The following is a 24881-nucleotide window of genomic DNA, read 5'->3' on the forward strand; positions in this document are numbered from 1 at the left end:
AAATACAATAATTTATTTAATTATAATGGATATTATATCCCTGTCATTAATAGTGTCGCTATTATTATTATACAGTCAACAATATTATTAGTCGTCATATTTAATTGTCATTTTATTCATTTTTTTATGTAAAAATTGATATCTGTTTAAAAAAATGAATGGTGAAAAAATTGAATCTAACTTTCAAACAGCTAATGTATTTATATCATTGAATTGCAATTTACAAACATTGTCAAAATAATGCTGGCGGTAATACATGACAGGAGAAGAGTTTGTTGAATATTATCATTGTAAAGTCCCAGTAAACGTTAGGCCGTAATTGTTATATAAAAAAAAGAATATTTACAATTAAAATAAATAAAACTCTAATAATTAAATGAAAATGTATGTGCATTGATTCTTTTAATACAACATACAGAACCAAGTGGCGGACAGGTTGGCCAACTTAAGTCTTGCAGAGTCCTTTCGGATTTTATAAAATGGACGGAGCATTTGTAATATTCCAATACACAATATTTCATATATAATATAATATTAATATATATATATATATATATATATATATATATATATTCTTTTCTGGTTATGTATCTTTCTAAAACTGATGTGTCAAAAAAGGGAAATCTTTATTCATACTTAAAAAAGAAAAAGAAAATCTCTAAAGCAGTTGACTAGCCTGCACAAAGCCATTATTCCTCTCTGAAGAATACTCATAAAGGATATGCCTCACTTAGCTTTTGCCTACATTCCACTGCACAAAAACATAATCTCATTCCATCACAAACACTTAAAATCAAAATCTCACTCCAAATTTAATATCATACTAAGCAATTCCTATCCCTTTAGTACCTCTTTTTTAATAAGAAAATCAAATATTATTACAAGAAAACAACGAATACAAAATCCTATAAACTATCGGTGGTTTTTTTCCTTCCTTGTCAGGTCATATTTATCAGTTTCGCCATGAACTACTACTTGGCCTTTTTAAGGAGGCTAGAGGTACGGAACTCAGCATCATCTCTGATGAAACTCCACCAGATGTAGGTAAGAGGGATAGTGGTGGCATGCCAAAGAGCATGGGCATCTATAAATCCTTTATATGGAGGGAAATCATAGATTTCTAAAAGCATTGCAAGCCCACCTCCTACGACCACCATCCACAACTTCCACCGAGAAGGATGACGGCTGACACCAGCCCAAATTGCCCATATAAGAAGCTGAGCCACTCCCATGACGACACATACTTTCATGTTCCATCCTGTAAAGTAAGTATTTACAGTCTTGTCAGTTCGTCACCATAAACTTTGACAACATTTGCATTACAGAGCTGGGAGAAATTAAAAATTCAAAGGCACAGCTCTCTCTCTCTCTCTCCACCTCTTAAGCCCCCTGCACAAACAGTACCGTTGCATTGTTCCCTTAAAGGAACAAGCAGCCATTCAAACCCCCCCCCCAAACCCTATACCATCTTAGCTTTCAAATGTGATGTGCAATAACACAACAAACATATCAGATGGGGTCAAAGAAAACCTCAGGACACCGTGATGGAAAGCTACTCTACATAATTCAGAATATAACTCTGTACTAATCTTTGGACTTGATAGCTATAAGAGGACAGATATATTACCGTAATCCATCTTATAGAAATTGAGGAATGATATATGAGTAATTACGAACGCAATAAGTGGAGCAGAAACCATGACCCTTTTTGCTTCAACTCTTATATTTAAAGTTCTTAGTATAGCCAAAATGAGCGAGTAACCCAATAATGCAACTGCAGAAGAGTAGTCCAGCCTCTCTGTCAAGTCCACATCTCTACATTTAAAGTACACAATCAATATAAGAAATTGAAAGATCTGACCTATCTATAAGATATGTTTGCATGTCTTTGCAATGAAAATAAAAATATATATATAAAAAAAACAATATGCTTGCAGATGTCTTGCAGATGCTTATCCTGATGTAAAGGAGAATAAGCTTACCGGCTGTGGAAAACTGAACTCCAGAACCAGGAGTTCATTGATAAGAGCCCATAGATATGCCACAGAGTCGCATATTCATAGTACACCTTCTTATCTTGTTTAAGTGGCAACTTATAATTAAGAAGAATGAAAAATGAAAGCCAGCCGTGGAAATGTATAGCAAGGTTCAGGGCAGAGAAAGCTACAGAGACAGGCTCCTGTACATAATAACCAGTCAAGATGCCCAATCCAGAAAACTGTGGTAAGATCTGAATTACCTTCAGCAAAAAAAAAAGAAAAGAAATACTAACGATGATTTTACTGAACAGCAAACCTGAATTCCGTATACACGGTTGAAGGGCCATTTACCATGATACTTGACAGGACCATGGCCAAGTGCTTCTCTTTCCTTTTCTCTATCGAGCATACAGTGGTAGCGGCAGTCACTTTCGCAATCCCATTGCTTCCATCGTAAGTAAAGAGGTTCTTGCATATACCATGGACCATCAATTGAGACGCCATCTGAAGAAAACTTGCAGTGCGAAAAGCATCTTTGACCCACACATCCAGATTTTTCACATTGTCCAACACAAGCACTAAATACCAGTAACATAAAAAGTATATCACCTATCCACATACTGAACCCTTTTCAATGCACGTAGAAAATCCCAACCATGATAAATAGAAGCAGATTAATCAATTCCAAAACAAATGCTAAGAAAAGAATTCCAAGATCAAGTGTTCCTTGTACATATCTCAAAATTTGCTTTGCTGCACCAAGATGATGTTTACTTGGATTATGCATAAATCGTGACACAAGACTAACTGCGAACATGAGATCAGGCTGAGTGTGCGTCAGATAGAGCAGACCTCCCACCATGCTTCTGAAAAGTTTGACATCAGCTTTATCAACTCCATCTTCTAATGACAGCTTGTTATTTAGATTAAGAGGCGTCTTGGATGCTTTACAATTCAACATTCCAAATCTTTTTAAAAGATCTATAACATACTTCTTTTGACTAAGAAAAATTCCACCTGTATTTTGCACAACTTCTAAACCCAAAAAATAATGCAATGAACCCAAATCAGTCATGTCAAATGCTTTCATCATGGACATCTTAAAAGTTTTCATCAATTCAAGTGAATTTCCAGTATAAATGATATCATCCACATAAAAACATACCACCAAGAAATCATGTCCACAATTCTTAACATATAAAGTAGGTTCATTAGCACTCTTTTGAAAGTCACTTTTAGCAAAATATGAATCGATTTTGCTATACCAAGCTTGCGGTGCTTGTTTGAGCCCGTAGAGTGCTTTGTGCAACTTATAAACCTTTTGTTCTGACCCTTTCACAACAAATCCTTCTGGTTGATGTACATACACATCTTCAATTAGATCACCATTGAGAAAATCTGATTTAACATCTAACTGATCAACAGGCTAGCCATTACATGCAACAACACTAATAATTAATCTCACAGTATCTAAGCGTGCAACAGGTGCAAAGGTTTATGAAAAGTCAGTACCTGGAATTTGGGCATAACCTTTCACTACCAGTCGTGCTTTGTTTCTTTTCAATGAATCATATGCATTAAACTTTGACTTATAAACCCATTTGAGACCAATTGCATCTTTCCCATTCGGTAGATCTACTAAACTCCAAGTGTTATTCTTTTCAATAGCACCCATCTCCTCTTTCATCACTTCTACCCATTCTTCTTTAGCGACTGCATCTTCAAAACAAGTAGGTTCTACTGCTAAATAAGCAAAATCAGTAGAGGTATAAACTTCTGATAAGCTTCTCATCTTTCTTAGAGGCGTGTTAGTCGTATCTTCCACTGAGGGAGGAATGAATGAAGAAGTAGCAGAAGTATCATCAAGATTAACTTCTGAAGTAGCGTCAAGTTTGATACTTTCTTCCTCCCACCTCTAAGTATCATTTTCTTTGAAAATGACATCCCGACTAATAATGAGTTTGTTAGTGATGGGATTGAGCAAACGATAACCTTTTGTCACCTCACTATATCCGATGAAAATACATTTCACACTTTTCTCATCAAGCTTTCTCCTTAGTTCTGACGGAACATGTGAAAAAACAATGGATTTGAAGATTCTCAAGTGGCTCACATTTGGCCTCCTGCCAAACCGGGCTTCATATGGAGTTTTTTCTTTAAGTGCTTGTGTTGGTGATCGGTTCATCACATAAACTGCAACAGCCACTGACTCTGCCCATAAATTTATGGGAAGACTTTTGTCTTTTAACATGCTTTTAGCAGATTCTACAATGGTCCGATTCTTTCGCTCTACTACACCGTTCTGCTGGGGTGTATAGCTAGCTGTCAACTATCTTTGTATACCTGAATCACGACAAAACAACTCAAATTCTTGGGATGTGAATTCACCCCCATGGTCAGTTCGTAACCTTATGACTGAGTTTCTCGATTCCTTCTCTGCAGCAGCTTTAAATTGCTTAAAACAATTCAAAGCTTCAAATTTTTCTTTTAAGAAAAATATCCAACTCATCCTTGAGTAGTCATCTACAAAAAGCAAGAAGTACTTACTACCATTCAGCGATATTGTTTGCATTGGCCCACAAATGTCTGCATGAACCAACATTAATGGTTTAGTTGCTCTCCAAGCTTTTCCCACTAGAAATTTATCACGATGGTGTTTCCCGAATATGCAAGGCTCACATTTGTTGTCAATGAACTGTACCTCAAGCATTCCTGTCACAAAAATTTTCTTGTGCAGCAAACGTAACCTATCATAACTCATATGGGCAAATCTTTTATGCCAAAGTACTAAATCATCTTCATTTGAAGCCTTAAAAGCTTTATGGTCAAGTTGCGAAAACATGATGGGAAACATTTTATTTTCTGACATTTTTACTGAATACTCTAATATCTTGCCATTTTTACTATATATTAGACATTAACCATTGTCAAACATGGCATAATAACCTCTCTTCAGTAACTGACCCAAACTCAACAAATTATGAGCAATACCTGGGACATACATGACATCATGAATGAGTTTCCTACCAGTTTTGCAACTCACTGCAATTATGCCTAATCCAAGCACCTGAACCTATTTGTTGAAGGTCACGCTTGAGTTCACAGTGTTGTCAATCTCCACGAAATAATCCTTGTTTCCTGTCATGTGATTGCTGCAACCGCTATCTAAATACCAAACTTCTAAAGGCATAGTAAGGCCAGCAGCTAAATAGGCAACAAATAAGCTATCTGAAGTGTCTAACTCTTCATGGAAGTTTGCTTGTTCTTTCTCCTCACAATTCCTTGCTATATGGCCATATTTCTTACATCTGTAACACTGAACCTCATCTTTCTCAGGGACATTTTAATTTTTATTCCAACAATTTTTCTCAGAGTGGTTAGCTTTACCACAATGAGAACATGTAGGATAAGAGCTACCATGATTTCCCTGGTTTCTCTCTTGGCCATTGTACCTGCTCCGACCTCTTCCACCACCTGAACTTCCTCATCCAGAACCTCGCTTGTTGTGATATCCACCTCTTCCTGAACCTTCACTTTTATTTTTCACATTAATTGGATTAATGGGTCGTCCAATTGGAAATAATAAGAGAACGCATAAGTCATTAAAAGGAGTTCTAAAATACATATAAACAAAGTATACCACCTAATTACCTTATTTCCTCTATGGGGGAAAAAGAAAATTAAGGAACCCGCAGATATCGGTAAAACTACAAATATTGTTAACCAAGGAAAAGAATTCGTGGTAAGGGCAAGATACATTTGGACTAGAAAAACCCGTACTTGAAAACATAATATATATATATTTTTTGTATTTTTTGTTTTTCGAGTACGGGTTTTTGTCGGTAAACATAAAATCAAATGCATTCAAGTGGATTTTTCTGAAAAGTATCAATAAGCTAGACCCATGCTTCGGGTTATTTCATGCCATAAATAAACTCGAACACTCAAGAAATCAGTTGAACCTTTGACTAAAAGGCTTGCTCAGTAGTTGACCCATTTGATCTCTTGAACCCATTCATGAGATTCAAGTGAACTCATTAGCTCAACTAATGACTAGTCTGAAAAATCCTTGGACTCTTCAATAGCAGCAACAACATGATCAAATTTAGGAGGGAGACTCCGTATAACCTTTTCAACAATCTTTTGATCAGGTAAGTCTTCCCCAAATGAGCGCATTTGATTCACAAGTGCAGCAACGTTCATAGAAAACTCTTGTATAGAGTCTGTAGCTTTCATCTGTAAATTCTTAAAATTTCGACGAAGAGTTTGCAGCTTGACTACTTGCTCGATCCTTGGAAATGCTCTTGCAGCAAATCCCATCCTTCCTTCGAAGTGATAGCTCCCATCACTTTTGGAAACAGAGTATCATCTACGCCTTGCTGAATCAAGAATAGGGCTTTAGCATCCTTTTTCTGTTTGTCTTTTAATTCATTCCTTTGAGCTGCTGACAATCTCGGGGCATCCTCACACTCATCCGGATCTTCAAATCCAGAAACTACTAAGTCCCACAAATCTTGTGACTTGAACAAAGTTCTCATTTTAACAGACTAAAATTGGTAATTGGTGCTGTTAAGAACAAGAATATTTTGAGAATTAGAAACATTGTTGTTGCCTGCCATTTGCACTCACCCTTGAAACCACCCTTAACTCACTTCTCTTTCAAAGTCTAAGCTTTGCTCTGATATCAGATGTGAAAAGAAGGAAGAGAAACTCAAGCAGAAAATAACTGAATGGAACTCTTTTTTTTTGCATAACATAACTGAGAGATTACATGCTTATATAGTGAAAACAAGCCTAACAAATAGAAACTAATTTGCAAAAAAATAGAAACCACTTTGACTAACTAAAAAACCAGAAAATAGATACACTAATCCTTAGAAATAGGAACTAATACAACTAACAACTTGAATTAGTCAACAATTAGATGGATCCAGGTATCATTTTGACTAAATCCTCAGTTAGCATGAAAAATTTAATTTGTAGTCTCATAAATTCCTCTGAAGCTGCAAAAGAAGGATTAACCCTGATGCACATGTGCAATAACATCAATAGAGTATGAGACTAGTAAATGTCAATATCCTAGTAAATCACGTTACATGTATAAGGTGAATCATAGGAAGACCAATGCAAAACCTTGAGCACATTTCACAATTGTGAAGCTTGGGAAATGATCTAGAGCAAAGCCTAAAATGATAAAACACCAGCTCTAAAATAAAAAGCAAAGGAAACAAAGAATATATACCTGTAGACTGGATCGGCATCACCGACATTGGCATCTAAAACTTGAACAAGACATGAAAGCACCAGAGAAAAACCAATCCAATATCGATCCACAATCTATTGAGAAATGATCAAAAATTGAAATCTGGAATATTTTAAAAAATTGTCATAAAAAAGATATATCAAAGATCAGCAACTCAGCATGACAATGTTCAAGCACCAAGATTTACTTGTAAGTCAGTCCTCCTTTTTTCTAAATTAAAGGTCAAAATTCTCATTTGATATCATTATTTCCCTGCTTTTCCTCTTTTTCATTTATTACCTGCCTAAAAATTTCCACTGTCTAGTAAATCATGAAAAGTTGCTCGGTCAATCTAAATATGTGTACCCCCAATCCGATTTAAACTTTCGTCAAGGATCAATTTCTTTCTACTTTATTATTTTACAGGAAATTCACACTCTAATTCCCCTTCAGCTTAAGATTGTTATATAAAAATTGCAATCAAATCCATCTCTTTTTCCATTATCATTTATCTTTATGCAATGATGACTTTTTCGACCATAATAACTTATAATAACTCCCATTTCTTTCAGTGTCTTTGTCGTAACTAGTATACTTATTTTTCACTTTTTTCAAGCAACATTAAGATTCAATAAGTTTGGCATTCAATTTTCAAGACACATGGCAAGTGCAATGGAAAATAAAGAAGAACAGTTTGCCTGTAATGCTTACTAGTCTATTAATTTATATTCATAAGAGAAACCAAGAAATAAATAGTAAGGTTAGTTAAACTCCATTTATTAAAGATGAAAATCAAGAAGCTAACTTACATTTTCAAAGTTCGAAATCAATCCGATCTTGCAATGAAACAAAATAAACTCTAACTAATATATCTTCAACCTTTTAACTGAAAATTTTAATTTCTTATACAACAGAGGTGATAACATAAAAGGAAAGATAATCATGTATGTGGCAAATACATGTAAAACTAAGATAAGCTGCAAAAATTATGTTGATTGATAAACAAAGAAAAAGATCGAAGATATAATTGAAGAAACTAAAGATTATGAAAATGGGTGAGGTACCTTGTTTCCTTCTTTATGGTTATCTCTATTTCTGAAATGATTCTACTGGAAATTACAGACTGAATCTTGGAGCAGTTAAAGACTGAAGAGAGAGAGAGAGAGATATTTGATTGATAAAAAAGATACAAAACAGAGCACGAGTATAGAATTCGTGGGCTGAGATGCTCAGATATAATGGACTTGATTCAGTTATAACAGCATCGTATTACTTGTGGGCTTCATTACCCCAATTTTCTTTATTTTTCCACTGTGTTGTTGTTTCCATGTTGAGTTGAAATGTTCATCTTCACTTCTTTCTTTTTTATTTTATTTTTTATTTTTAAAGTCTTTCTCATTAAGTCAATTTATCAATTATTACTTTTAATGGAAAAGTTCAGTTTCTTTAAGAACCCAAATTTGGCATGAAATACTTCAGCATCAATATTTGATAAATGGGATATAACTTCACATCTTTTATATTTTTTTAGCAAAATCAATAAAATTTATGCCTACTCTCTGCTTTCTAACATCACACTTACTAAATATACAATTTATGGACTTAAACTTACATAACTTATTACTTTTTACTTGAACTAGATTCTTCATATGACTAAGGACCTTTACTCATAATAAATATTTAAATTTACATTTCCAACAATTCCTCGTAAATTGTAATGCATTTTATTCAATTACTTGTTCCATTTCTTAGAGTACAATTGGGAGGACAATCACAAACAGTAAAAAAAAAAGGTATTTTTCTTCTGCCTTGAATTGGCATTACGTCTATTTAGATAGTAGCCATACTCGTTCTCTTCCATTTTGATATTACTTAAATCTTCAACTTGTGAGTAAAGTTGTCTTTCTAGTTAAATATGCCCTTCCTCCAATAATTACGACTTGTTAAACTTCAAGACATTGATTGAATCATAAGGTTTTAGCATCTTTACTCCGCTAGGTGGATTATAAGAGTATTTTGACACCGACCTTCACACGGTGACTGGCTAAACATAACCAAACTTTAATAAGTGATCACTTCCCATCTCTCCCTTTCTTAATCTGTTTGCTTGCATTGAAAATCATAGACTATATATTCCTAGAAATCAACAAAATTTTGGTTTGCAAGAAAAGGGTCGGTCGAATGTTGTGGAGAAGATAACATACAGTGTCCTCTAAGCCATATTTTTATAAAGCAATTCCAGTGAAAACCAGCAAAGATTAGCACAAGGGCTATTAAAAAGAACATCCAATAAGAGTGACAATTTCTCTAGTGGTCATACTGTTTCTCAACTCATTATAAATTGATAATATTGTTTTTACTTTTATTTCATGGGTGGTTACTTCTAAAATAAAATTATTGATGTGGCGATCAAAAGTACTATTGTAATAGTATTGACTTGTCAATACAGAGTCATAACATTATAAAACTAATATCAATAATGCTCATTGTAGTTTAGGAAGTAAGAAACCTTCATGACTAAGGTGTCAATTGATTAATTAACTTGCTAATCTTATTATCTATCTTTAAAATACCAAAAGAGTATAAAAGGAAGAAGATAATTTACCTAAGAAATAATAACTTTTATAAGGTCATTTAAAATAGTAAAGAAATTATCTTCTACCTTAGTGATATTGATAGTAGAGAATGCTCGAGGTTCTTCTAATAAAGGAAAAAAGAAAAGAAAAAAAAACTAGAGTGTTTGTCTTAAATTATTAGAAATTAAAAATTTAAATAAGAAAGTTATTTATTGGCACAATTAACTGTAATCAATAACTTATTAATCCAATGATTCCAGCAAAATACACTACATGGTATTTAAAATATATAATTTGTAAGAATTGCCTGTCCGTATTATGTAAATATCACCCTTTTTTTTTCTTTCTTCATGAACTAAAAGAGATAACTAAGATCATACTTTTCATTTAAAATTTTTGGCCTAAGAACTAGGGAACAAGAAAAAACAGAAACGGAACCAGAATTTATTTCTATCAGTATATAATCGTACTAGCACTAGAGACAATTAAACATTAATTAATTAGTGTTGAATATTCTTTGCCCTGGTGACAGGATCATTTTGGGATCAAACAAAGCTTTCCTTTGCTCAAAAGTTGTCCAATTGGAGCCAAATTGTTTAGTCCATTCTTCTTTGGTTGCATAATTTGGAAGATACTGCTTGCCCTGAATACCAGCTTTATCACAAAATTCTAAAATTTCCTTGTTTTGATCATCATACACTTGCCATTCATTAAGCCCACTCGAATATAATAGTGCTGCAGTGTAGAAAATGTCTTCATCTGGTATGGCTACAGACATTCTATTATCCCACCTGCAATGACATAACCTAATTAATAAGTTATTTATATTACAATAATTTAATAATCGAATTCTTATCAGTATGTATGTGAATTTGATAAAACAAATAAAACAAATTTTTATTTATTTATTGTGGAGTATAACTTACTTGTTTCGCATCATGGGGTAGAAAAGGACAGGTCCTGTAGTGATATTACGTTGAAGAACAATATCCCTGAAGACGCCTGAATTGAAGTCTGAAATGTTCGATTTTGGTATGAAGAGATTTAGCCATGGATGTGCTTGGGATTGCTCATCTGGGATTTGAACTCTATTTAAGAACTCTAAATAAGAGACATTTGTATGGTAGATGTAGTCAGGTTTGGAGCTAAGTGCTTTAATAAAATCCTTCATTTCCTCCTGTACAGCTTTATTGGTGAGTTCATCAAAGCTGTTAGCAATTTCAAGACTGTAGAGGATGCCGTGTTGTTTTATTAAGGATGTAATTCTTGGGATGTCAGATTTTGGGAAAAATGAAGTTCTCCAAGTATTGGGGGTACCATTGTCCAATAGAAGTGCACCTTCCAGGTAACTGATCGCATTTCCTTCTTTCTTTGCATGGCCTGCAATAAAACGTTCTTGGTCCCTTGTGAAAGCTGAGAAATTGCTGTACAGTATTTGTGCCCATACCGCCTATAAATTAGAAGAAATAAATCACATTAATTGATTAAGATTTTGCGCATTTAGAACATGCAGTGCGCCTTTAAGGCTGACCTTAGTTTCAAGCCATTTTTTTCTTCTCTTACCTGTTAAACAATTTATTTATTTATTTCGTTGTATGACCTTTACAAGGATTGTTATAATGAGTCATTAAAAATAATTATTTTGTGTGGATTATACCATCACTTCAATCTCCTTTTTAATTTAATAATTTATTTATATTATTATTTTTCTATAAAAAATTGAAAATCCAAAATGGGTGTCTAATAACATTTTTCTTTAGGTCTTTTGTCTTTTCCAAGCAAATGGTTGAAAAATAGCATGTATTTGATCTCATAGTTTTATTATTTTTTTCGTTTATTATCTTTGTTGTATTTCCTTGTTCTACTATTATAATTTTTCAAATAAATTTCCACTATCAGAACTTTGATTTTCTTGTACCTTTTTCTTTTGTCCCTTCTCCTAAAAGTCATTAGTACTGCCAAATTAGTCCCATTCAATTAAAAGAAAACAAGTTAAAAAGAAGAAGAAGACCGATGGCATTTGTTTGATGGGAGATAAAAGAAATATAAAAAGAGGTTGAAACTGTATAATGGCGGGGATTCATCTTTAGGGTTTTTGGTTTAGAAGTATTTTGGGTGTTAAAAGAAATTACTTTCAACTATTTCATGAAATATAAGGAAATTATTATTTTTTTTGTGTAGTTTATGGCTCTTTCTATAATAAAGAAAAAAGTAAATTTAATATTTTAAAATTTAAATAATTATTTTCTAAAAACTTTTAAGATATATTTTTAACATATATTTTTAAAACATAATAATTTATCTGTTTGTACTTTTTAAAACTCAAAAAGTATAATAATTAATTTCCACAACTGAAATCTACTTAAAAGTAAATATTAGAGAAAAACTATTCATGTTATGGGGCTCCCTAAATGAAAAGAGTTAGGGTCAATTTTTGCTTGATAAGCACTTACCCTTTTGAAAGCGGGGCCTAAGGAAATCCGTGCTCTGGTTATAATTCCAAATTGGCCTAAACCGCCCAAAACAGCATAGAACAGCTCAGAATTATTGTTTGCAGAGCAGGTCACAAACTCTCCTTTTCCTGAATCAAGCAAAGCAATCCAAAAAACCTTAATTAATTAATTATACCCTTAACCTTAATTACAACTGCCAGCTGCATGCTATAAATACTCTTTAAAATACTCCAAGTCCAAAATAACTCCAATTAAGAGCCGACCAACTTAGCTTACGGCGGACCCGCTGCAAGTAGACAATTATACACAAAAAGCATGTTAGTGCCTAGTGCACAGGCTGCTCTCCTGTAAATCTCCTAAATTAGAACCAACTGCATTCAGTAATATTTGTAAATTGAATTGTGTTTAATAATAACGAAGCCGTGTTAATTTACAGTTGCAAGGCATTCTAAATGATGAAGTAAGCATCAAGAACAATGGTTGATCATAGTCATACCTGTAATAACATCCATTTCATGAACATTGCTGATCTGAGGACCAAACCTAAACGTTTGGCCACTAATTCCAGCATTAGAAAGAGTGCCGCCAACAGTTAGACCCAAGAAGTCAGTCCATGAAACAGGTGCAACATCTTCAGTCACTGTTGCATTTAGCACATCAACCCACAGCTGCTCACCTCCAACATCAACATATAAAGGGTCTTTAGAAATATTAATCCCAGTCCCATTTCTATTGTCCCTCAAAACATTCATGTCGATTACCACTCCATTATAAGCCATTCCCTGACCACGCGTAGAATGGCCATTGCCTCTAGCAGCTATACCAAAAGGGGTAGAACAATTGAAAGAGGCTTGTATTAGACTAGAGATATCTTGTGCAGATGATGGGTAAAGAACAGCTGCTGGTTTGTCGTGGACTATGTTACCGTAATCTGTAGAAGCTGATTCAATGGCGGCAGGATCGACATTAAGCTTATCTGTTAGTTCAGATGGCACTGGACATGTCAAGGGTTGTGACTTCTCTACATGGATTATGAATAGAACAATCAGAATGAATATTGGGAATATTTGAGAACTCTTAGCCATTATTGCAAAGAAAAGATAGAAGATGAAGCAAAACAGAAGTGGTGTGGAGAGGAATGGAAAGGGTGCTTTGTGCATATATAGCAGGAAAGTTGCATGAACCTGAAAATGGATATCTTGGTTTCTGGTCCTGGGATGGGATGATTTCGTAAATGTTTAGCTTAGTTTTGGTTTTGGACGGTAGCCTCCTTTTGGATAAAAAATAATTAAGAAAATAAAGTTGTGTTATGCTTACTGTAGTAGTCATATTGAGGAAGAAATCTTTTTTTATTATAATTTTTGTAGAATAATTAGGAGTCAATATATTCTGAGTATATTGGATGAATGACACGTATAAAATTATTGATTAGGTATAAAATAATAATATAGTTTAGAATAAGTGTGATTTATATGTTACTATATATCCATTTTCGTAACCTATGGAGTTTAGTAATAAACTCCAGAAGATTTTCTTTGTTCCTGTGGGCCAATTATACAGCAAATCAGATCTAATGGATTCAGACGATGTCATGGTTAAGATTAGTTTGTTTGTACTTTTGTTTTTGTTTCTCGGACTGGGTTAAGATTATTCGAGTTTGGTCAACTTGTTTTTTTCTATTTTTTTAAAATCATGTAAATTGGTCAAAACACCCAAACCTCTTTCCTTTTCTTTCTCGAGAAATCAAAACACACGCCCAAACTTAAAATGTGAACAGGCGGATATGTAACTTGTTAATGGAAACCGTCCCGTGTTTATTTAATTTAGTTTTTACGTGTAGAATTCTATTTGGCCAAACTGATCCATGCTGAAACTATGGAATTTATGATGAAATAAGATACTTTATTTGACTTCGTAATTCTGAAATGTTTTTTTTTTCTTAATTATTAGGTAACAATATGTAGAACTGAATATTTTATTATTCTTTTTTTGAGAAATTTACTCTTAATTCTTTTTCTATCTTTGGGTACTAATTCTCCCAGTAATGACAGATGTTAGTGTCCATCATACTCCAAATTGTATTTACTAGTTAATTATATTTATAGTCTACACTTCAAGTTACATAGCGAGTTAGGTTTTATTTCTGGCTTTTACAGGTAGTGTTTTAACCTATTTTTTGCAGTGGAAGGGACTTCGCTTTCTTGATAAATGGAAAGGAAGTCGATAATGACAGATAAGTATGGCACCATTTGGCTAGGGACTTGGATGGAGGCTTAAAATTTAATTTCTAATTTTTGGTTTCCATGGTGAAAAACAAAAAAAAATTCATTAAACCCAGTGAGATGGACAACTTAGATTCTTAGAATCTCTAATTTTCTTTTTATGATAAAAAAGGAAAAAATTATTAATATAAAGTTTTTTTTTTCCAAAATAGTTAGTTGTGGTAGTTAGAACTGTGAGTGCCAGGCTATGGACCTCAGAGAGAGGCTGATATATCATTGTCTATTTCATATTAAGTTATTTGAGTAATAAAAATAAAATAACGAAACTAATTATATATATTAAAAGATAGTTATATAATTAATTATTATAAAATTATTTTAATTAATATATATATATATATTCAGTAGGGATGGTCTAAGAATCTCGGTTGCTATATAAGTTTTATTCACTAGTTTCTGAAATTGAGATTGATGTTTTACAGGGAAAGTAATAAGATTGAGAATTGAAAACCTATTAACTTTTTATTTTTATAATAATTTTACTAATTAATATTACTGCATTGAGAATAATATAACGGACGAAGCAAAACTATCCAAGCTAATTGGTGATTCTGTAATGCATCCAAATAGAATTTAAACATTTGCAATGTTACGACTAAAATTTTAATATATGCAACAAATAACATTATTCTAATTACTCTTTGTGTTTGAGATTGAGGTGGGTATTTACTTAAAGAAAGATGGCCAATGAGAGCTGTTGATTAGGTTTATTTTAGAATAAACTAACCTAAGCAAAGGGAGGAAAGCCTTTGCTAGTGGGTTATTTGTCACTAGATTTGCAGTAAAATATCCTTAAATTTATAATAATTTAATAAAATTTAAAATATAAATCAATCTATATACTAATAATTTGGATGTTTCATCGATCAATCTTTAATCAAGCTAGGTAAAGAACAAATTAAATACATGTTAAGTCCATCAAATTTATTATTTAAAGAATAATAAAATTTTAGAAAAAGAAAAGATTGTCTAGCATTGAGATCGTTTTTACTTTTTTCTCATTTCTCTCCTACAAAATAAATAAGATGAAACGGAATGTAAAGTTAAATATTTAAAGAATCTCTTTTTCCATATCATACTGAATTCAATTATTTGCTGCCGACTTTCTGCTGTATTTGTTAGTTTTCTGTTAAGGTTTAACAAGCTACATTGTTACCGGTTCTACTATAATCGTTTGCATTCATGGAAGTGTCTGGCATATATATATATAATCAAAATCACCTAATACAATTTCCATGGAAGTGCAAAGAAACGCAAGCCATCATATATAGATTACATTAGCTTTCACTTCAGAGTCGAAGTTCATGCATGGTAAGTGTCTTTTACAGGACTATATATAAAGAACAGAATCAAGCTGCAGCATATATATAGTCCTATAAGAGATTGTGAAGCTAATACTAACGTTATACGAGTATTTACAATGGAGTAGGATCAAACGTGAACTCCACGATTGATCTAAGCTCATCCCAATCACCACTGAAGAACTCATTTCCATAAGGACTTGAAATGTTGGACGAAATGATCGATGAGGACACCATAGATTGAGGCTGAACTATGGAGCTCAATTGGTCTGCATGATAAAACTGTTTCCTCTCATTGACATGATTAAAAACAGGCTTCTTCTCGCTATATTGAATGGCAGGATCACCAAAACTGAGATAATTTTCTCTGCTATTTGAATCCACGCTGCATGTCTTAGAGCTTGTATCAATTGCTGGCTGATGTTTGGTGGATAATTCTCTCCAATCTGCTGTGTACTTCCTGTGTGACACATTTCGCTTGAAAATTCGACAAAGTGTCCATACTTCCTGTAATTTCATGAATCAGGAGTTGCAAAAGAAATTCTTTTATTTTTAAAAGACGATTATTCGCCGATGGCTTTTTATACACTTGATTAGCGTAATGATATAGTGTTTTATTTTTCTTACCGCTTCTGGAGCAGAAGTTTTAGCATTTGCAGGGCTGTTGGTGTTAGAATCGTTGGTGGGAAGGCGAAACTCGTGCATCATCCAATCGGTTTTTGTCCCTTTTCCTGCACTTCCGCGATAGTACACTAAGGTTTTCTTGAGTCCAATGCAATCTCGGCCTTCACCTCCATTTGAATAAACAGGCTTGTCAATTCCAGTTGCTTTCCAGAATCCAGATCCTGTCACCCTATTTGGTCGTATGCTATTCCTATACTTTCTCCCCCTTTTGCAAAAAAAGTACCCTTCTTTGTCTCCAACACTGCTAGGCTCTATGTACATAATTAAGATCAACAAAAAGATACGATAGAGATGTTTCAGTTAGATGCAGAATACCAATTACAGTGAAATGATTCTTTTCATAATGGAGTACTAAATGAGTGACATGGTCACATGCTAGGTGATTTTGAATTGATTGAGATCTCAGCTCTTCATTATTACATTGTCAACTCTTGAGAGCTTAATTTTCCGTTCTAAGTTTGTGCTATTATCCTGCTCATCCTACTTACACAGAAGGCGGGAGAAGGTGCATATATATTAAGTGTGAAAATTGGTTTTGTTAGATAGAAATCAATAAGACATGACTATAAACACACATAATATGGGAACAAACAATTGGCACATTAAAGCAAAGAATACTAGACAGCGACCAAAGAATTGCACTGAAACTGAACTGCTTAATTACATAACTAGAAAAGCTATGTTAACTCAATCAAAGAGTTGCCTATCTATGCCAATTTGAAGGAGCCCTAGATGGGTCAAGAGAAACAAAATACTATAATAATATTATAAGCTATGTGACTGCATCCAAACCCTCTGTATGAAATCTTCTTCTTACTTTTCAAAGATAGAACAAAGAAAATAGCCAAGAAATTCTTAATATGTATCCAGAAATTAACAAGAAAAAGATTGACATGCATGAAAGAGCAAGAAACGAAAGCATACTTGGAAGATCCCAAGGATCATATTTGTAGATATCAACTTGTTTGATGAGCTCAATCCTAAGTGGTTTCTTATCAACCTTTCTTCGAAGATAAAACCCTATAAGTTCTTCATCTGTTGGATGGAATCGGAACCCTGGAAGTGCAACTTCATCATCATGATAATCCATAGAGCCACTGCAGCTTTTCTTATTAACATTCATCTTGGATTTCTGGGTAACTATAGCCTACTGATCTCGTGAGATAAGCAGATAATCAGAAAGGAGCAGTACATCTTGATTTCTGAAAGAAAAAAAAATCAAAGATATATATTAACAGCTAAGTCTTGAGAGGCGGTGGCTCAGGTCAAGTCTTGTGGTTTGACTCTCTGTAATAGATGGACCATTTTATTGCTTTTGAAGAATAATATTGGAAATAGTCTTCTCTATTGTTTATGGGTAGCCATCGAAGACTTTATACTTAAAAAAGCTTAGCTAAGGGGCGGGGAATTATTACTCTTTTCCACTTCTATTAGACACCAAATTTTGTTATTACATCACAGCAACGTAAAACAACATTGACCCGGTTTGCTTTTAATTTCTTCTAGATTTTTGTTCATTTCCACCCTTAATTTCCTCTTCTTCTTCTCTCTTTTCCTTTTAAAGAAAATAAGAAGATTTTCTTAATGGGTTCTTTTGTTATCATTACTATTATTAATTCACTACGATTGCTTTAATACTAATAAATCAAAGCTTATTAGTATGAGTTTTTCTTCTTTTTTTTTTTTTTTCCAAATTCTTTCCACATTCTTTTATAAATAACGTAAAATATTTATTTTCATTTACATGTTTCTTTAAAAGGATGAGTTATACAAACATAAAGGAAAGAATTGTGATCTTGTAAGACATGGCTTTAGCCACAAGTTCGGTCAACAATTAATCACAAAACTATTATTTTTATTTAAATTTTTAAGTGATAGATCTCCACGCCAACATAATTCTTCTTCTTCTTCTTCCTCTTATTTATAAAACCTCAGCATAATGAACCTTTTGATGCAAGGTGAGACTCAAACTGCCACCTATTTAATGCATTCACTAGAAATGGGACCTCAATGCATGTGTTCACTTGGATCGGTTTGAAATGGGTGTGGAAGGATTTGAATTGAACAATAAATCAGACTCACCCTAAGATATATACGCAGCTGTACTGTATGTTCCCTATTTAATTCAGCTTTTTCCTTTCTCCCTCCGTGAGAAGCTTTTTCCCCTTACTTATATGGCAGTTGATTAAGTATACCTGATTTTTAAATGGATTATGGCTAATTCTTAAGAATTCTCCTTCATTCAATGCCATTATCAGTTGAGCATACATATATAGACTTTTTTTCTTTTTCCTGAAAAGAAAAAGAAGGTTTACTTTCGTAAAGATATACTTGAAATCGTAACAGTTGATTCAAAACCTATATACATCAAAGCATCCATATGTGTGGGTCCATTGGCAGCAATACATATATCAAACCATGATTAGCTTATCTATAATTAAGTTTGGATTGAGATTTAACATAGGTAGGGTGGGATTTTCTTTTTCTTGAAACGGTAAGAATACTTTTTAAGTCAATTTTTATGTTAATAGAAACTTTCAAAGTTCTTTATTTAAACTTTCTACTTGTGTAATTAATTAATTAAACTTACTGCTAAGCTCAAAGAAGTTATTAAGACTTTATATTACGTGGCTTTTATATTCAAAATGGAAAAGCAGTTCATATATTTAGTATATAATTGGATGAATATTTTAATTTAAATCTTTTTGTATTATATTTTTAGTAATTAATGCATGTTTGGATTTTAATAAAATCATAAATTTGAATAATATTTTTATGGGTAGTAAACTAAAAGAAATTCAAGTGATGCAAGTATCATTGAAAAAAGAGGAAAATTCTAGAATGATGGAGCGTGAAAAATTGACCCATGGAAGGTGCTAAGCATAGGCGTCTGGCGAATTGAAGATGTGGGCGACTATCAAAACTAAAAGGTGTCAGATTTTTTTCTCTTTTTTGCTCCATGCATTTCAAAGGGTATTTTGAATTTGAAGTGCATATTTTTTGTCTTTCATTTACTTAGGGTTAATTGGATGTCCTTTTCTACGATTAAAAATAATTTAAAGAATTTTCTTTTAATAATTAATTAATGTTCAGTTAACTTTACGTATAGAACTTGATCAATGATTTATTTATTTACACAGATGAATTTAACAATATTGATTTCATATTCGATCTGCATATTTAAGAATTATGGTTAGTATTATTCATGAAAATCAGATTACAAATGATAATATATATATATATAGCTGTAAATTCACTTGCGACTCATCATTTTAATCAAATAAGGGTTCTGCAGTCAAAAGACTGAAAAAATAGTAAACCCAGACGATGGCTTTTGGGATAGACAAATTTAGTAACAAAGGGACTTTAAGTAACTTTGACTAAAGAGAGGCCTTTGTCTTTGCTTCTTCAAAATGTGAACTGCACTTTGATTTCGGACAGCAACAATGATTCCTCGTTTCTTGGACATTTTTGCTCTTCCCTTGAATATATAGACAGCAACAAAATTTTCATAATTATTATAATAGAAAAAGATACAAAAATGTCTTTGAACTTATTAGAAAAGTCCAATTAAATTTTTATCTTTTTTTTTCTTAATTAAATCCATTAACTTTTATAGAGTGTCCAATTAAGTTTTCATCCTTATTTTTTGCTCAATTAAACCCATTAATTTTTATACAAGATCCAATTAATTTATAATGCTAACAACATTTAAAATATCTTTAGTGTAAGGGTCTTATTATTTTGAAAGCGCAAATAATAACCGCTCAAAATATTTTAAAGTCACGCTTATATCACATAAGGGAGAGAAAACCAGTTATTCTTCTTTATTTTTGCACAATTAATATCTTTAAACTATAATTTATAAAGAAGAATAGTAATTTCTTTCCTCACCTGAAATGGTAGCAATGTTTTCGTCTTTTTCATCACTCATTTATAAGTAGATGACGAGTGCAAGTTGTTAAGTTAGATTAGATCCGACCACCTCCAATATGTTTTTGTAATAAAACTATAAAGATGTATAATTCATGGAATGAGACCAATACTGAAAAAAAATTCCACGGTTGTAGGAACTATGATATAAACTAAATAAAGAATGAGTGGTTTTTTCTTTCTTATGTGATATAGGCATGATTTTAAAATATTCAAAGCGATTATTATTTAAGCTCTCAAAATAATGAGACCTTTACACTTAACAACATTTTGAACGCTGTTAGTATTATGGATTAATTGAACCTTTTATAAAAATTAATGGGCTTAATTGGTAAGAAAAAGAGATGAAGATTTAATTGAATCTTTTATAAAAATTAATATGTTTAATTGAGCCAAAAAAAGGATGAAAATTTAATTGAATTTTTGTAATAAATTTAAAAATATTTTTATATCTTTTATTTTTAATAAATATATAAGTAGAATAATCTGAAAAGTGAACTCTACTAAATTAATAATGAAAAAAATAATAATCAGGCACTGTTAACCAGAGCACAGACAAGACGCTCCTCCGCCCACCGGTCAGTCCCCCTTCCCCTTTGCCATGTGTTAGGATGCTCAACCAAAGACAAATCTACAAGAGAACAATCACTTACAGCCTGACGAAAACCCTAAAAAGCCAATTTGGATGCTCTACTTATATGTGATTCCAGCTTCTCTCATTGGCAGGCTTGTATTCAAACAGCTATTGCTGCAGATTTCTCTCATTATCAGTAATATTACCAATTTTCTTTTCTTTTCTTTTCTTTTCTTTTTTTTTTTTTTATAGAAAAAGGACAACAAAGATTCATTTCAAATGATTAACGCATCCTTCCAATATCACTAATTATCACACACTTAACTATGTAATAATTCAATGCTGTTCGTTTTATTTTTTGTTCTAAAAAATTGAGGTGGACACGCAACAGTTAGACATAATTGGATATTCAAACTCACAAGAATCCATCCCTACACATAATTTTCCTTTTTAGGCTCTTTGAAGAGCCAGAGTGTAATGAAATACAGTTAGACCTGACGGCTGATTTACGTATAGATTTAATCACTAGTCCCCTTGTTATAATATTTATTATTTATTTTTGAAGATGGAGAGGGTGTTGGAGAATATGAAATGAAGAAGAAGATTCTCATGTCAATGCCATGTCGGAGAAAATGTCTTCGTGCAGGCAAGAATTTTCTTGAAGCATTCAGTAAGTGAATGCTACATTTTCATCTGCATTTAATGAAATCTTTTGTGAATCCAGAAGTCATTAGCTAATTTGTCCTCCAATTCTTTTTCTTTTGTTTTGATTGCAAAGATGATGTCTAGAAGATGTAGTAACTATATATATACACACACACACAAATTAAAGGTGTAAAATGGTTTCAATAATTAGTGTATGCACAAGTTGAAAGAACTGAAATGAATTATTCAAAGAAAGGAAAAGGTTAACCACTACGTTTGCACACTTTTATTTTGTTTGAAAATTGAAACAAGACTTGTAACACACACACACACACATATATATATATATATAATTATAATAATAATAATAATAATAATAATAATCAATTGACTGCAATATGCTACCAAGTCAACAATCATTAACCCCCCAACTCAAAACAATGATTCTATATTAGTCAATTAAACAATCTTTTAGTGGGTAAAGCATTTCTTTCTTTGGTTACTTTTTTTCTTTTTTCTTTTTGTTGTATAATTCTATTTCAGAAGTCATAATCTGGAAAATTATGTACAATATTTATTTACGCATATTGCTGAATGTTTGTAATTCTTAATATGTTAAAAATGGAAATCTTTTAGGTCTAGTTTCCTTTACTTAGAAATTTCTAATCTTCTGGAATTGTACAGATCGAATGATGATTAAAATGGACAAAAATTATAATATATATTAATAGATGCAACTAGATTTCTAATTAAATGGGATATATGATCGTATGTAAAAGAATAATATCTAAAATCTCTATTTCACTGACCTTGAAAAACATATAAAAATATAGGACGAGCGAATATAAATAATAATTTGTTAACTTTTTTCAAGTGATATATAATTAAATATGCTCTAAATTATTGGATAATATGGTTATGGTTATGGAAAATGTGTTAATTTTATTATCACATCATGTGTATAGTGTAGCATCAAAGTGATGTGTTGGTTATTGCCCTCAATAATTTGTTGGTGTGAACTATCAGTAAAACAAAAACCAGCAGGCCGAGTGACCTGCTCCTCAAGTTGCAAGTAAAAATCCAACGGCCAATAATTCTTGCGAGATAATCAACGGATGAGATACGAGATGTACGGTACAGCTGCTGTACCGTTGATGTACTCCAAAACGGCTTTCTAGTCAAATCATCGATGAAGAAAAAAGATGGATGAGACAAAGTCAAAGTCCTTAGTCAATAAACCTGAATTTTGCATCATTAGAATCTTCTTCACTTGGTAAAGTAAAGAATTGAGTAGATTAATGGATAAATTTTACTTGCAATCCCTAAATATTTAAATATTTTTTTTATTATAGATCTTATCTTTTAATTTACACTACGAAAATTGTGATATTTTAATTTAATATACAAAAATTCTTTTTAGCTATTTCTTTTAAAAGATTTTACTGTAACAAATAAAAACTTGATATGAATTGAATATTTTTATAATTTTAGAATTTGTAATGATATTAAAACATATTTTAATAAATTTCTTTTAAAATCAAGTTAAAAGGGTTGAAGTATTACTTTTAGTTAACTTATATTGTAATATAAATTAAAATTTAGAGACGATAATGAATAAGTGTAAATGAGAATACCCAAAATTAATATTTATTAATATTATTATTACCGAATATATAGATACTAATTACCCAATCCTGCATGACACCTGAGCAAATATTGTTCGGAATCCTTCAATTTACATCTAATTTTCCATTGAAAGCTTCTATCTGCCAGTAGGTTAATCAAAACAATAATAAACAAAAGCCAACTTATTTCTCAGTTTTTCGTTTTCGCTTCAGCTTTGCATACACTCTAGGGTAGACAATTGCATGCAGTGAATTCAAGTCCACGTTGTTCCCAAGAGAAAAGTTTCCATGCAAATCCTTTGTATTTTCTATGCAAGGACTGCAGGAAGCTAGCTAATCGGGGGAATTTTGTACTGAAATTGTGTCTCGTTAATCATTAGGGTGCCATGTTTTTCTTAAACGAAGTTTCGGCGACATCAAGTTTTGTAAGATTTGAACTTCTGGCTGGTGCAATTTGCAACCAACTGGGAATGCTATTTCAATATGCATGTGTCAAATATTGCGTCTGACTGACTTTGGGTCTCCCAGTCGTTGGATATCGACAAGTTATACTTTTCTGGTTAAGGTATTATGAATTAATTAATCAAGTGCCCAGTAAAGAAATGACCATACTCTATGCAGATTACAATTGAGATGTGATCAAATCAACGTCAACCGTTGTGTATGATAAAGAATGAAAATGAAATTTATTTTTTTGATATCATACCATCAAGTGGAAACAAGAGATTTTCTGGAAGTAAAATCTTATATCAGCTGGGGTCTCCATGCGTATGTGGTCCCAAATGAAGATATCTGCTGTTATTGCATATTCATACAGTACAAATACAATTTTTTAGCGACGCTGTTTAAAAATATAGGATAGGAGTTTAGAAGACGAGAACTAGGAGCGTCGAGGTATTTTAGAATTTAAATGCAGAGAATTTCTTACAAATTATCAACATATATTGGAAGCGTCGCCGTCATTCCTGCACTAAATTTGTGGACTCTTAAGCTCTTTTTACCATGAGGAAAATTGTAAAACATGCATGCTATGCTATGCAGTCTCGCTAAATGTTCACTTCGGCTACAAACTTATAAAGTGTTGCTAAAGGATTCCGGACAAATAGTTGTGTTTCGAAGAAACGATGCTTATTAGTAACGCCAAAGATGCAAATACTAATTTGATTTGAAAATTTTGTCGCTAACTTGCTGCCATAGCTAGATGAATCTAAGTGTCAATTAGACATAACTTTCTTCTATTTTATCCGGAAAGTTTTCCGTTTAATATGTCCTAGAGATTCAGTAAAAGATAGGAGACCTCAAGGAATCCAATCAGACGGGAAACACCATTTTCCACCACCAAGAAGTTCCTGAATTTCTGGAATCTTGTTCCTTTTTCTAGATTATTAAAAAAAAACCCGAAAAAGTTGCTATAGTAGAAAAGCTTCTAATTTGCTACTGTTTATTTAACAATTTGCGTTGACGTAGAGCAGTTTTATGGGAGAAGATGAAAACACTTGGGTCTACGCAAGAATATTACGTGCTTATATTTGTAGGGCAATAGCCCCAACTCCTAATTGGTTGGTCCCAGATTTGATGTCAGCTGTC

General features: G+C 32.5%; 3 protein-coding genes across 15 annotated transcripts; all 3 read right to left on the reverse strand.

Moving 5' to 3' along the window:
• Positions 1–607: 607 nt before the first annotated feature.
• LOC8272619 (post-GPI attachment to proteins factor 3) lies at positions 608–8830 on the reverse strand. 13 transcript variants are annotated; one of them, XM_025156331.2, is made up of 5 exons: positions 7222–7272; positions 2296–2557; positions 1983–2179; positions 1628–1815; positions 608–1258 (listed from the first exon to the last, which is right to left on the reverse strand). In XM_025156331.2, exons 2-5 carry the CDS (start codon positions 2452–2454, stop codon positions 972–974), a joined length of 831 nt encoding a protein of 276 aa, XP_025012099.1. In that variant the 5' UTR covers positions 2455–2557; positions 7222–7272; the 3' UTR covers positions 608–971. The 13 variants fall into 13 exon arrangements, with proteins under 13 accessions (XP_025012099.1, XP_048229262.1, XP_025012098.1 ...); XM_048373305.1 differs by lacking the exon at positions 7222–7272 and having other exon boundaries at positions 1983–2218; positions 2296–3421; XM_025156330.2 differs by lacking the exon at positions 7222–7272 and having other exon boundaries at positions 2296–3308.
• A 1390-nt stretch (positions 8831–10220) lies between these two features.
• LOC8272618 (cytokinin dehydrogenase 3) lies at positions 10221–13396 on the reverse strand. Its single transcript, XM_002513353.4, has 4 exons — positions 12747–13396; positions 12251–12378; positions 10724–11247; positions 10221–10588 (listed from the first exon to the last, which is right to left on the reverse strand). Exons 1-4 carry the CDS (start codon positions 13333–13335, stop codon positions 10294–10296), a joined length of 1536 nt encoding a protein of 511 aa, XP_002513399.1. The 5' UTR covers positions 13336–13396; the 3' UTR covers positions 10221–10293.
• A 2315-nt stretch (positions 13397–15711) lies between these two features.
• Positions 15712–17830, reverse strand: LOC8272617 (transcription factor JUNGBRUNNEN 1). The gene is made up of 3 exons (XM_002513352.4): positions 17442–17830; positions 16461–16768; positions 15712–16340 (listed from the first exon to the last, which is right to left on the reverse strand). The coding sequence occupies exons 1-3, from the start codon at positions 17638–17640 to the stop codon at positions 15948–15950; spliced, it is 900 nt and encodes a 299-aa protein (XP_002513398.3). The 5' UTR covers positions 17641–17830; the 3' UTR covers positions 15712–15947.
• Between the last annotated feature and the right edge of the window lie 7051 nt (positions 17831–24881).

This window comes from Ricinus communis, chromosome 4 (assembly GCF_019578655.1).
Source record: "Ricinus communis isolate WT05 ecotype wild-type chromosome 4, ASM1957865v1, whole genome shotgun sequence".
In the NCBI taxonomy this organism is placed as follows: domain Eukaryota; kingdom Viridiplantae; phylum Streptophyta; class Magnoliopsida; order Malpighiales; family Euphorbiaceae; genus Ricinus; species Ricinus communis.

What these genes read in the sequence shown, in the direction of transcription:
- LOC8272619 (XM_048373302.1), bottom strand. Translation starts at nt 3,771, where the DNA reads ATGAGAAGCTTATCAGAAGTTTATACCTCTACTGATTTTGCTTATTTA. An exon ending in AGGTTATGCCCAAATTCCAG is followed by an intron (nt 3,378 to 3,491) that starts GTACTGACTTTT and finishes ATGTTAAATCAG; the next exon opens with ATTTTCTCAATGGTGATCTA.
- LOC8272618 (XM_002513353.4), bottom strand. Translation starts at nt 13,335, where the DNA reads ATGGCTAAGAGTTCTCAAATATTCCCAATATTCATTCTGATTGTTCTA. An exon ending in TGAAATGGATGTTATTACAG is followed by an intron (nt 12,379 to 12,746) that starts GTATGACTATGA and finishes TGCTTGATTCAG; the next exon opens with GAAAAGGAGAGTTTGTGACC. An exon ending in TAGGCCCCGCTTTCAAAAGG is followed by an intron (nt 11,248 to 12,250) that starts GTAAGTGCTTAT and finishes TCTAATTTATAG; the next exon opens with GCGGTATGGGCACAAATACT.
- LOC8272617 (XM_002513352.4), bottom strand. Translation starts at nt 17,640, where the DNA reads ATGAATGTTAATAAGAAAAGCTGCAGTGGCTCTATGGATTATCATGAT. An exon ending in TGATCCTTGGGATCTTCCAA is followed by an intron (nt 16,769 to 17,441) that starts GTATGCTTTCGT and finishes TTATGTACATAG; the next exon opens with AGCCTAGCAGTGTTGGAGAC. An exon ending in AAACTTCTGCTCCAGAAGCG is followed by an intron (nt 16,341 to 16,460) that starts GTAAGAAAAATA and finishes ATGAAATTACAG; the next exon opens with GAAGTATGGACACTTTGTCG.